The 17,001-nt window shown below is 41.2% G+C and overlaps 1 protein-coding gene across 2 annotated transcripts in view; it reads right to left on the reverse strand.

Annotated features, from left to right (window-relative positions):
• Nucleotides 1–12,780, reverse strand: part of SLF2 (SMC5/6 complex localization factor 2) — a 41,720-nt gene extending 28,940 nt beyond the window's left edge. Inside the window, exons 1-4 of one of the 2 annotated variants that reach the window (XM_020790814.3) lie at nt 12,520–12,780; nt 7,517–7,560; nt 4,495–5,156; nt 222–279 (exon numbers count right to left, since the gene is read on the reverse strand). In XM_020790814.3, the coding sequence (XP_020646473.3) occupies nt 222–279; nt 4,495–5,156; nt 7,517–7,560; nt 12,520–12,665 (910 nt within the window). In that variant the 5' untranslated portion in view covers nt 12,666–12,780. The remainder of the gene's footprint in view (nt 1–221; nt 280–4,494; nt 5,157–7,516; nt 7,561–12,519) is intronic. The other variant, XM_078389451.1, reaches the window with a different exon arrangement.
• Between the last annotated feature and the right edge of the window lie 4,221 nt (nt 12,781–17,001).

A 17,001-nucleotide genomic window follows, 5' to 3' on the forward strand; every position in this document is an offset into this window, starting at 1 on the left:
TAGTTAGTTCTAATATAAAGATATGCCCATCAGTGGATTTTGGCTTTGAATGGTTCACACAAACAACCCTGACTAAAGCTGTTTTTACATGTAGAGTCCCACATTATTTACTATAATTGGAGTCATAAGTAGCACCAGCATTAAAATTAAGTAAGCTGTTTATTACAATCTGTTCAGCATCATTGCTGTTTTGATTTAGCCCCTTGCCACATAACACCTACCTGAGGAACAGTCCGATGAAGTCAAGTGCGACCTTTTCATTAAAAGATTTCTAGTTTCCTATAAGTAAGATAGGCAGAAAAGATTTAACAAATCTTTACAGAATACTAGTGCCTGAGCAGGTTTTGTAAACAAAAACAGCACTATTGTTTATCTGGAACAATGAAAAATGTCATCTTGGAGTCAGTCAGGCATGGGATTTTCAGAATTTGTGAACTAGATCCTCCAAATGTCTGCAGAAAATCCTTTAGACAGACATTTGTGGGATTTAATCTAGAACTCAAAGTCCTGACAGATGTTTCCCAATGAATTCAGACCCTTGCAGCCATTTTCTTCCTGGATTCAAAAACTCCCATGCATAGTCACACTACCTTAAAGCAAATTTCACATATTTTCCCATTAGGAGCCATTACCAAAGCTTACCAAAACTGTTATGATGAAATAAAAAAATATGCTGTTGAGTAAATTTTGACTCATGGAGACCCTTTTCAGAGGTTTCTAGGTAGTGAGTGACGATTGCCATTACGCATGCCATTCATATTCATGAGCTGATTTGCATGAACCTGTGAGAGGACTAGAGAGGCGGAGTCAGCAGCTACATGAGGCTTGGCGGGAGAAGGAGGAGTCAGATAGGGCTGGTTAGTCAGAGAGAGAGGGAACAGGTACTGAGAGAGATAGAGCTGGTTAGGAAAATAGGTAGAGAAGGTGATAGATATGGCAAGAGAAAATAATTATATACTGAAAGAATTGTTTATGATTTGCTTATGTATAATGTGTATCTCAGAAACTTCTGTTATTATTCAATCTGCTTCACTTCAATAAATAAGTCTCGTTTCTGTTCACAAGAAAAGTGTTCTGACAAACGTTATTTATACTATAGATTGAGGTAATCCAGTGGTAGCAGTGAGAAGAAAACGTGATGTGAGCCTTTGTGAGGGAAAGACAAGCAGGGGCCACAAGGGCGAATGCCACAGTGAGTGCTCAGAAGTGGTTCACCATTCCCTTCTTCTGGGGACACCCTGGGACTGTGCAGCTTGCCCAAGGCCACACAGTTTGGCTCTATTTGCAGGAGGCACCACGGGGAATTGAATTCCCAGGTACCTAAATCACTGAACTATTCAGCTCATATAGGTTGTCTAAAAACAGAGCAGATGCCCATGCGTCCATCACCCTCTAGGTAGGGCCCTACTGGCAAATGGCTACTCCAAAAATGAAATCACAAGAGCCATCAAACCAAGAAAACACCACCAAACTGAAGAAGAAAAACAGCCACCCACAAATAAAGTATTTCTGCCATACATCAAAGGGGTCACGGACTGCATGGGGAAACTTTTGAAAAAACACAACCTACAAACAGTATTCAAGCCCACCACAAAAATGCAACAAATGTTATGGTCACCAAAGGACAGAAAGGACCCCCTCGCCACTGCAGGAGTCTACCGGATACCTTGCAGTTGTGGCCAGGTATATATTGGAAACAAACCAGAATCAAATAACATGAGAGACACTGCAGACAAAAAAACCCAGAAAAATCTGCAATAGCTGGACATGCCCTAAAACAAGCTGGACATGAAATTCTATTTCAAAATACTGTGATACTGGACAACACCAGCAATCATTACATCAGACTGCACAGGGAAGCCATTGAAATCCACAAGCACCAGCAGAACTTCAACAAAAAAGAGGAAAGTTTGAAACTCAACAAAACTTGGCTCCTAGCTCTGAAAAATACAGCATGCAAAAGGTCAACGAACTCTACCCAGCCACAAGGACTGGGGATCACTACACACAAAAGACCAGCTAATGACACCCATCAATCACAGTGACAGATAATCTCTCCTCCTTATCACAACAATATAACCACAAGACACACTAATCACCCATCTCCTGAAAAGGACAAAAGCCTACCTCACAGCCATAAATACTCAACTCCCAAGCAAACTACACCAGAGCACAGAGTGCTGTCCTCTGAAGATGCCGGCCACAGAGACTGGCGAAACGTTAGGAAGAGCAACCTTCAGAATATGGCCAAAGACCCAGAAAAACCCACAACCATTAGATCCCAACTGTGAAAGCCTTTGCGAATACACTGAATACAGTACAGTGGTGCCCCACATAGCAAGGTTAATCTGTTCCGGATTAACCTTCGCTATAGGGAAACATCACTAAACGGAACGGAAAAGCCCATTGAACGCATTAAACGTTGTTTAATGGGGCCCAAACTCACTGTTGAGTGAAGTTTCCCCATCTGGCCACCATTTTCGCGCCCTTGGTAAGCGAGGGCAGGGTGCGAAAACGCTGCGCGCGGCCATTTTGGATGTTCCGGCGGCCGTTTTGGAACCGCCGATCAGCTGTTCCCCCGACATCGCAATGCGAAGATCGGTAAGCGATTGTAATGTTGCCACCCAATTTTAGGTTTCAATTCTCCGGCAGGAAAAACAGATAAAATAGTGCATCAATCAGACTATATGAGAGTCAATTGTTGTTTTTATTAAACATATAGCTGGACTCCCGTCTTAAAGGCAGATCGGGGGTCCTCATCATACATTGGTAAAGCATTTTATGCAAAGGACAATACAGCACAGCATCCCCTTATTGGTCTTCTGAACCCTATGTGTGCCTGTTGGGTAATTCCTATTGGCCGTGGTAGATGTGAGAAAAAAATATCAAATTGTGAATGTGTGAACCATTGTGTATTTAGAAAGATGTTACAGTCTTTTGCCTGAAGCGCTGTGAATGTTATCTGTGTGATAATGTAGGAATGTGCCAAGCGGGATGGGTCAGGAGCACCAAGAGAGAAATGAGGATACGAAATACATTGGCTATAGAAAATACATATAAATACATATACAAAAATGCATATAGAATAAGGCATGATTACTTGTGTAAAATGCTGATTATGAATGCTAAGTACATGTGAATCAAATAGCATGTGTTGTCTTAAATTGTAAAGCCAGTACAGTGGTGCCTCGCACAGCGAGGTTAATCCGTTCCAGATTAACCCTCGCTGTGTGAAACATCGCTGTACGGAAAGAAAAAAGCCATTGGAATGCATTAAACTTTAATGTGTTCCATTCGTCTGATTTACTCACCGTACAGCGGTGTCCCCCTATAGCCGGCAGCCATTTTCGCGCCCTCCCCTCGCTGAACGAGGGCGCGAAAATGGCTGCGATCAGCTGTTCCGCGGCTTCAAAATGGCCGCTGGAACAGCCGAAATGGCCGGCCGCAGCATTTTCGCGCCCTTGGTAAGCGAGGGGAGGGCGCGAAAACGCTGCGCGCAGCCATTTCGGCTGTTCCAGCAGCGTTTTCGCGCCCTCCCCTTGCTTACCAAGGGCGCAAAAACGTTGCGCCCGGCCCTTTCGGCTGTTCCGGCGGCCATTTTGAAGCCGCGGAACAGCTGATTGGCGGGTCGCAAAGCGAAGGTTGGTAAGCGAACCGCTTACCGACCTTCGCTCTGCGATTTTCGCCCATTGGGGGCATCGCTCTGCGATCGCATTAGCGATCGCAAAAGCGTCACCGTAGAGCGAATTCATTGCTCTATGGGGCGCTCGTTCTGCGAGGCACCACTGTACTTCGTATATGTTATATCAGAACCCCCTATCTATCAGTAACAGTTTGATCTAGAAGTATTTGCTCTTTAGGAACCAGGATGTGGTATCAACAACCTCCACATAAGACTTCTCATTAATAAGAATTTTCTCACCAGAGTTCTGTAGTAAAATATTATCTGCCTTTATAAGGAAGCGCTGAATGACTCTGGATAGCGGGAGATCAGAATTTTCTGTTTAGCTAGTTGCCATGGAGACAGAATCACTGTTACGACACACCCACCTGCAAGTGCGACATGCCCACCTCACAAGTGTGGCATGCCCACTGTGCATGTGGGGGGGCAGAGATCTGTGTCCGTGGCCCAGTTCAAGGAAGCCCGTGGACTGGCACCAGGCCACAGACCGGGGGATGGGGACCCCTGTCTTAGAGAGCACAGCAATCTTGAGAGAACTAAGGCTGATTACTCTTGGACTGGAAAGAAACCAGCAATGCTGGTTAAAATACAGTTGATGCAGACCTGTTTTTTTTCAGATTTCAAGACTGAGATTAAGTAAAGGTGCCCCAGAGTTCAGAATACTAAAAACCACGCACATATTGCAGTTTATATTGAATTACAGTATTATGGATTGACTAAAACAAGAAATTACACTTATGTCAGGAAAGGTTAGGAATGTCATATGATTAAGGAGCTTCATAGATCTGATACTTACGACATCTTTAACATACCTGGGTAGGAAGAATAGTTTGCAAGGACTTCTTTAGCAAACCAGAAGACTGCTGCTGAGATTGCATCTTTTTCTTCTTGACTTGTATCTCTCCATAAACAGTTTCTAATGATCTCTGAGATGAAGAACTAACCAAACCATACTGTAATGTCTTGGAACATGCTGTTTTTTGGCACCAAGTTGTAAGGCTCTCCTTTTCCAAGCTGTCATTTTCTGATACAGAGGTCCATTTACTCAAGCCTGAACCAGCTGAGTCTGAATCCACAAGATCCATTTTACATTCTCTACTAATATCAACTAATGGTGTTCTTGTCTGAACAGGATGTTTTTCATTCCTTTCAAGGGTTTTTGTGCAAGCACTATCTTTTAATATTAAAGAACAGTCAGATGAACTAGCAGGGATGAAAAGTTTCCGAACCACAATTTTTGGATACGCAGATTTCACTGAAATATGAACACCATTATCTGGACTATCCTTTTTCTCTGATTTAGCACTTTTGAAAAATGCATCGATTATAGGGCTCCTGTCTGATGGTGGGAGTGGTAACTTCTTTCTTCTACTTCGCTTTGGAGAAGATACGTTTTTCCCAAAATGCTCTGTACTTGAGACTGGAGGCCCAGTTTTCCCATTTCCTTTTTCTGGTGAACGCAACACAGTTCTGTCTTCATCAACAAATATAAAAACAAAACCAAAGAACCATTAAACATATACAACTACCATAATCTATTGGTCAAACATGACCAATAGATAGTCTTGCGCTCTGAACTGCAACCAGATATGGAGACATTATAGAGCTGGTACAGTCAGTGTGAGAGATTATCTGACTGCAGAACTAGAGGCTGGGAATTTGAATCTTCACTGTGTCTCCCAGCCAAGACTACCCAGGTACATGGGGCTAGCAGAAGTATGTGCTATATTGCCTGCATGGTCTGGAGCAGTGGTTCTTAATGTGGGCGATAATGCCCCCCAGGGGGCAATTTCATTTTTCAGGGGGGCGGTAAAAAGAAAAGGGGCGGCATGGGGGCGCTGGAGCAAAAGGGGGTGGTAGGGGGGCGCTGGAGCAAGCCAAACCTGTGAAGATGGCTGCAGCCTTTTTACAGTGTACATGAATATATATTTTCTTCCAATTTTAATTTAGTTTCAGACTTTTTGTCTTGAAATTTTTAGTTCCTGCATTTGTTTTTATGCCCTTTTTATATTTCTTTTTGCGTCTTAAAATTCACTTGCAACTAAATCATTAAATGTTACTTTTTGGGGGGCATTTCATTTTCTTGGAATTTAATTTTGTTTTCAGGGGTCATTGGATTTAAGTGTCTTAAATAAATAAATAAATAAATAAATAAATAAATAAATAAATAAATAAATAAATAAATAAATAAATAAATAAATAAATAAATAAGAGATCATCACCGTGGGGAGGGGGGCGATGATAACTTCCTCAATGGCTCAAGGGGGCGTTTCTTTCAAAAAGGTTAAGAACCACTGGTCTGGAGGAAGTCGCATGATGCCAGAATGGCAACATGACTGGCAAACTACTTCTGAGTACTTTGTATCTTGGAAATCCTAGGAATGATGCCATAAGTAGGAATCAACATTACCAGACATTGGTGTTGTTACTGAGATGTTTGTTTCAAAATATGTCTCATTTTAGTTTTCATCGCATGGTTTGCAACTCCTGCAGTGGAACTGACCATTTAAATTGTACCGTTTAAATCATTACATTTAAATCATTCACATTTTATGTTTAAAACAGTGCACAATCTAGATCTCTATACATTAATATGGAGAATAATCATGGCTTTGTAGCAGTGCACATGCTTTGCATGCAAGAGATCCCTGGAACTGTCGGTGTGGCTAGAAAAGACCCATGTGAAATACTAGACAGCTGCTGTCTTTCAGTGTAGGCAGTACTGAGCTTAACAGACCACAGCTAGTACAAATAAGTTTTCTAGTCTTTGATTTACTACTTAATACTTTAAACCTTCTCTTGATCTGGGCAACAACATTCTCAAAATGCTGCTGCATTTTAGGGGCACATTTAATCAACCTCTAAAAACAAATTTATTTATTTATTATTTATTTATTTATTTTATTTATATCCCGCCTATCTAGTCGATAGACCACTCTAGGCAGCTAGAAAATTATGGAATTCAGCTTTTGAATGTGATATAAATTTCAGGGATTAGATCCAGACTTAGTGATGCTGAAGGTAAACCCATTGAAATCAATGTGATGACCAAGTCACAATTAATTTAAGTCTCACAAATGTTCAGTGGGCAGGATCCTGTTGAAGCAAATCATTTATGCAATGGCGTATCTCAGCTTTTAAAGCCCTTGCACAAGGAGATATCTAGTACATTTTCCACGTGCATAAGCTGCATTTTCATAGCATGGATTTCTACTTCTGTAGTTGCATCACATGCTCAAGCAATTACAAAGAACCACATATTCTGCAATTCGCTAAGACAGCAGGTTGCTGTGCCAACAAAGTGTTATACTGCACTAGAGTCCAACAGAATCCAGGCTAGCATGTCTACTCTGACAAAGCCTGGACCCAACTTATGGAGTTCAGTCATGTACTTCTTAGGTTTGAGGTGGTTTCTTCCTGATACTTCCAACAGAAGCTGCCAAATTAGTTGGCTACCACACACAAGACTACCAAATATATTTGGGAATCACTCAGGATCCCCATGTACTCAAGAAAAACATGACAAGATCTCATTCCCAATGTTCAAAGTGTTGTCTCCAGCTGACAAGCTGACTGATAAGCATGATTCACAATGCTGTGTATTTTCATTCCTCATTACACTTTAACACAATATGAAGTCTCCAGATGTCTTTGAAAAAGGTGAGTTTTCACAATAAGCAGAAGTAGCTGATTCCAAATCTGCTACATACAGTGTTCAAAACACTGTAACTTTCACATGGATGTACACTATGATAGTAAAGTCATGTGTGCGATGAAGTCTTAATGTGTTAAACAGAACTTTATAACGTTTTAGAAAAATGAAGGTATGCTTACCTGGGTTTATAGCTGGTTTGAAAAAGTCAGTAATACAATGGTTTCTGCAAGAGGAAAAAAAGCAATGCCCTGAACAACTGCAAGTATCTAAATATGAAACTTTGTCAGACGATCTTTTGTATCAATAACATGGTGCTTTATGTGTGGCCAGATTATTTGGCAAGCTATGCCTGATCAGATCAAAGATATAAAATAGGGCTACCTTTCCATGTACACTAAAGTCATCATTCCCTGATTTTCTTTCTCTTTCCACTGAGTTCTATGGAGACATGCAAATATTAAAACTCTATACTACAAATACCAGAGACACTATTGGGTCATTTCATATGAACCAGATTCCTGCCAGAATGGGCCACATGCTTTGAAATTGGATATAAAAAACATTCACCACATCCTGCCTTCAGTTCTTACAATAAGATACTGATCTGCATATGCCATGATCTCTATTCACATCCCAAGGGGCTACTACTGTACACTGTTTTCAGAGTCTGGTCCACTTTCTTGCATACTTTCAACATTGAAAGCTGGCTACTGTACATTAGTTTATAGTATTTCAGTGATCTGAGATATTACCAACTGTGATTTGGAATTTTGTATATAAGTTGCATGGCTGTGCTGCTTTTATGCTTTAGGGAAATTCTTAAAACCAAAAATGCTTAAGAAGGGGCTTAAATCCACATTCTGAGGCACAAACCAACATATTTTTGTAAGGCAACATCATATTGGTATGTACAAGGCTGTTTTAACATCAAACGTGCACCACTGTTGTTTCCTGATTCCACTCAAACAGTCCCTTAAAATTAAATGGTTGATAAATCCCATTAAGCTACTCTCCATCTTCGATCTTCCTATCCTAAAACTCTGTGTAAAATTTTGATTTGTTCATCTACTCCTAGCCCGCACAATCCTGTCTCCAGATCACATATCATTTTTGCACAAAAGCAGTAAACATTTCAAAGCACTCCATGGAACAGTTAGCCTCCACAGCCAAACAAGCATTGCAATCAAATGGGACAAGGGACTGTATACAGAAACTGTTTTGAAGCTAGCAGGAAATAGTGGTAAAAATAATGTGGGAGATACAGAGCAAGGATGTTGTCTATCTTTGAAAAGAACCGCAACCTAATGTTATAGCTCCTAAATAGCTAGAAAATGGGATGTACTGTTATACTTCTAAAAATTTTTTTAAAGTAGACATTAACAATGATAGCATGCTTATACCCTCTTCCAAATCTACAATGATTTTCACTAAGACAAATAACACGTGGAATTCACCAGGCTTTGATACACTTACGTTTCAGGGTTAATGGTTTTATAATAACTCTCCAGAACACTTTGTTGCTCGCTATATGCAAGATCAGTTTCACTTTCCAGCAAAGGAAGTGGTGTGAATGCAAAGACAAGATCACTCTCAATTATACACATATCTAATCTCAATAGGATGTTCAAAAATGCAGCCAATCAGTGATCTCTGGGAAAGCCACAATTTGCATACCTTTGACAGAAGCATTTGCCACTAGGAAATATTACTGCATAAACTGTTTTCCTCTTCAAAGATAATTGTAAAAAAAGGGAATTGTAAAAACAAAACAATTATATGCCCGAGGCTGGAGTTACTGTATTTTCATATTTGAGCAGAGAGTGGTTTTTAGCTTTATCACCTGATCAGATTTCTCTGACATGTCTTTTTTCAAGACATTCAACGCAGGTTTGCACTTTCTATTGTTTCCCTACAAGCTAGCACTAAAGATTTTGTCTTCCAGAGGATAATGTTAGCTACTAAAGCAAAAACAACAATTCTGCTTGTGGACCAAAGGTGTAGTTCATATATAAGTTACATTTCTGTTACACTCTGAGAAGTGTCAGTCATCATACAGCCATTTACAGAAATGCTTAATTGAGAATCTTTGTCATCTGTCCATACCTCAGTTTCTCAAATTGATAAATTAGAGAGTCCCCATCTCCCTATGAAGTCAGTGAACACCCATCAGCCTGAGCACTCAGAGTGTCAAACAAAATATGTAGATAGACCAATCAAGTACAGTAAGTATATCTAGAATTTTCAACAAGCTTCAAAATCTCACGTTCATTCCTCAGACCGACAAAATCTAGTGTAGATTATATTTGGAAGATATAAAGTCATCATTTGGGCCCATCTGGGCATTTAGATCACCTCCCACGAATGTCAGAGCATCAGGGTATTCTAAGATAAGTGTCCTCACATAATTTTCTAGTAACAGCAAGTTTTCCTCAATTTCTGCTTTTCTACACATACAGGGCAGACACACATTTATGATCAATAAATCCCTCTTGCCACCTGTTAGAACTACTGCCATTGCTAAATGTCTCAAAGAGGGTTTCATAACAGATTTCAGCTTCAAAGCAGTTAATATAAGAATACCCACCCACCCCTTAAGTTTCCCCGGTCCCTGTCCAGCCATTGCATTTACCTTAAAAGAATTAAAACCATCTAGCACCAGATCTGCATCAGTCCATGTTTCTTGCAAAAGAATAATATCATATTTATTTTATTTTATTTATTTTATTTATTTTATTTTATTTTATTTATTTATTTATGGTGGAGAAGGAGTATAGCAAAGTTTTAAGAGTTACAGCATGTCCATCCTGCGAAAGGAGGATAGCAATTTGATTTCTGTCTCCTCTTCCGGCCCTTTGTTTCCTATGGAGTCTCTGTTAATTGACTGATCAGTATCTATATGAGATAAAGTATTTGTCTTATGGGGGCCAAAACAACAGGGGCCTTTGTATTGACTACTTCTAGAAGTGCAGGCAGGTTGGTTGGAGTGGATTGGTCCAGTAGATTTGGGATGGTTTTGAAGGCTGCTTTTGTCTATTTTAGATGCCTCATATGTCTCTTGATGTGCTCTTTTTCAGTTGGGTTTTTTCCCTTGGGTAATGGCACCATTCTCTGGATCGTGGTATTTATGAAATATCTTTGTGACCTAAATCCTAAGGAGTAATGTTTAAAGGCATTTTCAAACATAAATGATGGAATTCTGTTTGTCCGGAATTGTAATAGGAACCGCTTGTAGTGAATTGGGCTGGATAGTCTCTTGAGCTTTGAAAGGGCAATCATCTCTGGCATTAAATTAGAAAGAAAAGCCAGATGTCTCTTTGCCTTCCACTCTGAGGACCAATCAATATAGTTGCCTTGGTAGGGAAAAACACACAGAACAATACTTATTGGATTAAGGGTTTGTAAGTTTGGGCATATTTTAACATCTGGCTGGGCATTCTGGATCTCCTTAGTTTTTAGAGCAGAGTTCTTCTCATTGATCTGTTCGTTCCCTTTAGGGAGCTTTGGAGAATGGAACTGCTCATTTAGTCATTGGTTCTTGCCATTTTTCTTTTCCTGCAGAATATCTATGATCATCTCGAGTTTGCAGAAGATCTTTTGGAATGTTTTTGCCACCAGATTAGTCTGTCAGCAGTTCTAGCCCTTCTGGGCCCCTGCTTTTATTATCTTGGTCTACATATAGGAGTCTGTAGTTAAAATGTCCTGATCAGGGAGCTGTCTCGTAGAGCAATCCCCATCCACATCATTCACCTCCAGACATTCATATCTGTTATGTAGCTCTACTGGAGTGTAAAAATCCTCCAGTCTGGGTTGCTTACCGGTTGGTGTGTTTTTTCACTCCGGAAAGGGAACGTTCTTTTCTGCCCCATCTGAGTTGATAGTATTCTTGGTATTCTGATATTCCCAATAGGTCCTCTATAGATTTCTTTGCTCAGCACTTTATTCAGCTGTCTCTTTAATAGTGGTTCATTCACCAAGCAGAGCCAGGAGATCTTTCTTGTCTTTTTAGTCTCCTTCCTTGTTGAAGATTTTTTTTTCTGCTTTTAAAAATCTTCCCGCTCTATGCTATGGCTGAATGCAACTGTTATTGTTGTTTGAGAGTGAGATAAGGCTGAAGCTAATCCCTGCATCCTTCTCCTTCGGCCAGTTTGGGAGGTCAACTCCCTAAGATCTAAAAAACTTAAACTGTTTAAACTATTTAAAACTGATTAAAACTAATTAAAACAGAGACCAGAGAGGCACAAATGCTGCTCCACCCTACAGCCGGAACCGAAACCTTACCTAACATATCTATCCCTAATAAGACAGTAGGATCCCGAGATAGAGGAACTATACCATTTTAAATTTTTAATTTAGGTTTTCACTTATATTCCGCAATTCCAAAGAAGCAAACATGTTAGTCAGCCTTGTCCCATATAACATGCCTAGTGTATATCTGAAAAAAACAGATTACAGTATAATCCATAAAGGCTAAGAGCAAAATCTGTCGGTCTTAAAGGTGTTTCATGCCATTCCCCTCTCTCATCACTGCAGCTACCTTTCTGGGAGCAGGAGAAAATAAGGATGTGGAAATTGAAGGGAATTAGCAGGTAAAGCATGTAAAGCCTCCTCTGCCCGAAAGGACCACTACAACCATCCTGCTGTACTGTCCCAATGCTGAGAATTCCTTGCAAGTTGAAAAATAAAATTCACACACAATACATTAAGATTGTGGTCTAACAAGAACTTTCGTGAGATTTTTAACTTGCATAGAATTATCTTTGCAAAGGGAAAAATCCATTAGGGTGTTCCTCCAACTATATTTTTATTTCATTCCACCATACTATTTTTACCTGGCAACCAGTGTGGTACAGTGGACGGTGCCAGAATATGTCCTGGATCCAAAAAACAACAACACATGGCCACAGAAACGAACGAAGAAGGGGGCAATGGTAAACCACTCTTTCAAGATCCCATGTGCCTTGCAATAACTGTGAAATAATTTGATAGCATATCCTAATACAGTACAACCATACCCTTCTACCTCACTCCCGTTGGACAGCATAAGAACGCCCATGCATTCAACCCCCGTCCTCCTCAGTTTGGCACGGCACTACCAACACATTAACTTTTCGGGGTCTCCCCCCACTCCGGCACTCTGCCCATGAAAAGTCATCTACCGCGCGAATCGTCGCTCTCCTGTTACCTGCCATCCCTGCCGCGGTCTCCCCGGGGCACCGACTGGCGCTGGCGCGAGGGAGTGCCTGCGGAGGGACTGAAGGGCTGACTGCCGTCTCCCGCTCCTCCTCCTCCACCGCCGCCGCCATTACTACTACCGAGATACTGGGTCATGTCTCTTGATATTGCACCTCCCCCCCCCGTCTTTACTTCGGGGTTCAAACCGATGCAAACATAACCCCAAACCCCCACCCTTCCCTTCACTCCTCCGCAGCAAGGCTACACTACCGGTCACGGGGGGGGGGCGGACGAATTATTAAGAGGCTTTCCATTGGTTGAGGGGAGAAGAGGGCGCTCTTGGTAATAGGCTGATGTGACTAATACGGGCGGGAAAGGAAACCGAAGCGCTCTTGCTGATTGATCGTTGGGCAGGAAACCCTCCAAGCACGCACTTAGCTTCCCCCTCCTCTCGTTACCTAACCGGCCTTCAGCTCCCCGCCTGGGCTGAGCCTAGAAACTGGAGAAAGGGAGGAAAACTTTCATATGGGATCTTTGGCGCCTTCTGCTTGTCTCGCGCCTGATAGGCTATCAGGTCGCGCGCGCGCTGCTGCTGCTGCTGCTGCGGATCTGCCCGCGGAAGAGAGCCTTCCCAACCTTACAGTATTTGAAAAGCGAGTGTAAGTTGGTGCCAGTGGAACCGCCTGATACTGTACTTCTAATCACCGCGTTCCCTCAGTTTACAGAATTACGAGGAGCAACTTTCCTTGATAGATCAGATGTAATGGGAGATTTTTTCCCCCCGAAATCAGAAACACTGCATGGATGTCTAGTTGCCAAGCGGGTACAGTAATTCACTCTCACTCTATCTCTCTCACACACACAGATGATGGAACAGTCTGCAAAATGTTTGGCAGTAACAATTAAAATAAGATTAAATATGGTTTCTAAACTAATTCTTTGCAGAGTTGCCTGTTTAATTTTTAGGAATTTATGTATGTATGTTATATATAATTTATATATGTATAATTTATAATTATACACATAATAATACATTATAATATAATATAAGTATAATAATATATTATAATTATAATAATACATTATAATTTATATATGTATGTTTGATGATTATGAGTTTATCTTCTTGATTTTAATATGTTGGTTTTATATCAGTAGCATTTTATGTACTACCTGAGATGGCATATAGCTAATGCAAAGAATATTCTACTACTACTTGAATGCAACAACAAAAGCAGCTTCGTGATCCTTTTTTAAAAATCCAAATCAGACTGTTAAAAACAGTTCTATCAGGCAATTTTTCAAAATCAACAACACCTTTCTTCAGCCTGGCCATTGCAGAAGGGAGAAAGAGAAAGATCTAAAAATTGTCCAGATCTAATGTAGCAGTGTGCAATATATCCCAAAAATAACATGCCAAGATAGATACCACAAGTTTCAACTCAGGCAATGTGGAATGAATTGTTTTTCCACATCTGTATGTACTGTTAAGGTGCTACACCCAATATGCTAGCAAGTTTGGAAAACAACAGTGGCCAGAGGACTGGAAAAGATCAGTCTACATCCCAATCCCAAAGAAGGGCAGTGCCAAAGAATGCTCCAACTACCGTACAATTGCAGTCATTTCACACATTAGCAGGGTTATGCTCAAAATCCTACAAGGTAGGCTTCAGCAGTATGTAGACCGAGAATTCCAAGAAGTACAAGCTGGATTTTGAAGGGGCAGAGGAACTAGAGACCAAATTGCTAACATGCGCTAGATTATGGAGAAAGCCAGAGAATTCCAGAAAAACATCTGCTTCTCCTTCATTGACTGCAAAAGCCTTTGATTGTGTGGACCACAGCAAACTATGGCAAGTCCTTAAAGAAATGGGAGTGCCTCACCACCTTATCTATTTCCTGGCACAGGAAGCAACAGTTAGAACTGGATATGGAACAACTGACTGGTTCAAAATTGGGAAAGGAGTACGACAAGGCTGTATATTGTCCCCCAGCTTATTTAATTTATATGCAGAATACATCATGCGAAAGGCTGGACTGGAGGAATCCCAAACTGGAATTAAGATTGCCGGAAGAAATATCAGCAACCTCAGATATGCAGATGATACCACTCTGATGGCAGAAAATGAGGAGGAACAAAAGAAAGTCTTAATGAGGGTGAAAGAGGGGAATGCAAAAACCAGTCTGAAGCTCAACATAAAAAAAAGTTAAGATCATGGCCACTAGTCCCATCACCTCCTGGCAAATAGAAGGGGAAGATATGGAGGCAGTGACAGATTTTACTTTCTTGGGCTCCATGATCACTGCAGATAGTGACAGTAGCCATGAAATTAAAAGACACCTGCTTCTTGGGAGGAAAGTGATGACAAACCTAGACAGCATCTTAAAAAGCAGAGACATCACCTTGCCGACAAAAGTCCAAATAGTCAAAGCTATGGTTTTTCCTGTAGTGATGTATGGAAGTGATAGTTGGACCATAAAGAAAGCTGACCACCAAAGTATTGATGCTTTTGAATTGTGGTGCTGGAGGAGACTTTTGAGAGTTCCCTGGACTGCAAGGAGAAAAACCTATCCATTCTGAAGGAAATTAACCCTGAGTGCTCACTGGAAGGACAGATCCTGAAGCTGAGACTCCAATACTTTGGCCATCTCATGAGAAGAGAGGACTCCCTGGAAAATACCCTGATATTGGGAAAGTATGAATGCAAGAGGAGAAGGGGACGACAGGATGAGATGGTTAGAGAGTGTCATTGAAGCAACCAACATGAATTTGACCCAACTCCAGGAGGCAGTGGAAGACAGGAGGGCCTAGCATGCTCTGGTCCATGGGGTCACGAAGAGTCGGACACGACTAAACAACTAAAGAACAACAACAATGTACTGTGCAAAGAGTTGCTAATCACTTGTGTATTCTCAAAAGATTGCCTGTTTTTAATTATTTTAGTAATTCAGTAAAGGTATTGCCCATTTTGCACCAAACTGAATGTATCTCTGGCTTCATTGAAAGCAGTACAGTGGGGTCTCGACTTACGAACGACCCGACTTGCGAACAATTCAAGTTACGAACCTGCCCTATAGGGAAAGTAAGGACTCTACATGCAAACTTCCCTCGAGTTACGAACAGGGGAAAAAGCGCCCCCTCCCTCCCCTTAGAGGCTTCTGGAGGGGGGAAAAGGGTCAGAAACTTAAAAATAAATACTGTACTGTTAAATAAAGTCACTTACCAGGCCTTGGTAGCCCCCAAACCACAGGAAAAAGAGCAGGAAAGAGCTAAAAGCCGACACCCAGAAAGAGCCTGGCAGCCATTTTGTGGTTTTCCCCGCTCCTCTCCCTGCCTAACAGCTGATCGGCTGGCTCTGAGCAGGCTTCCGGAGGCTTGCTCAGCACCTAAAAAGCCTGCCTGAGTGCCTTTGTGCTGAAAAAATCAGCACAACATGCTTTAAAACATTATTTAAAATTGCCTTCGTTTAAAAAAAAAAAGAGTTCTAAAGTGCTGCCTTTAGTGTTCCCTGCCTTCCCTGAACCTAAGGGGGGAAAAGAAAGAAAATATCCCCCTCTAAGTGGCAGAAGGCAGAATAGCAGCTTCCCATTAGTTTCTATGGACAGAAAAGAGCAGATACGGATTAAATGGTTTTCAATGCATTCCTATGGGAAATGAAGATTCGACTTAAGAACTTTTCGACTTGAGAACCACCTTCCAATACGGATTAAGTTCTTAAGTCGAGACCCCACTGTAGTTGCTGCTATGTTTTGAATGTGTTTCCTTGCTGTATTCCTGTGCAAGGTTGAAAGACCAGCAGTTCGAATCCACATGATGGATTGAGCTCCTGTCGCTTATCCCAGCTCCTGCCAACCTACCAGTTCAAAAGCATGTAAAAATGCAAGTAGATACATAAATAGGTACCACCTCGGTGGGAAGGTAACAGCCTTCTGTGTCTACGTCACACTAGCCACGTGACCACGGAAACTGTCTACGGACAAACGCTGGCTGTACGGCTTTGAAACGGGGATGAGCACCGCCACCTAGAGTCGGACACGACTGGAGAATTTGTCAAGGGGAACCTTTACCTAATTTACTTTGCTAGAATAGATCCTTTTAACCAAAAGTTAAGTTGCAGTCCGGCAAGCTGTTCTGTTGTAGAGATGGGTTGGTTTGCTCCTTTTTGTGGCAAATACAAGATGTAATTGTTGGAGCAAACCAGCCTGTCCCCAGAGTGTTCCTATTGCCACTTTTCTGGGTCCCTGTCAGGGGCTACTATTTTTGTTTGTTTTTGTGAGGGTTTTTGTGTGTGCAGGTTGTATTCCTTTAGTCTGGTAATTTCCAGCATGTGTAGTCATTAGAGATGAGCCTGCGGTTGTCAATTTGCCAATATAAAGAGGCTTAAGAAGATAGCTTAGCCATTTCATTATATTTGGAAATTAAACACTTCCTCTGTGTTGTGGAGGAGCAAAAGTAAACATTTTTTAAAAAATTACAGTACTAGGGTCTTGA

Source organism: Pogona vitticeps, chromosome 3, assembly GCF_051106095.1.
Source record: "Pogona vitticeps strain Pit_001003342236 chromosome 3, PviZW2.1, whole genome shotgun sequence".
Lineage (NCBI taxonomy): Eukaryota > Metazoa > Chordata > Lepidosauria > Squamata > Agamidae > Pogona > Pogona vitticeps.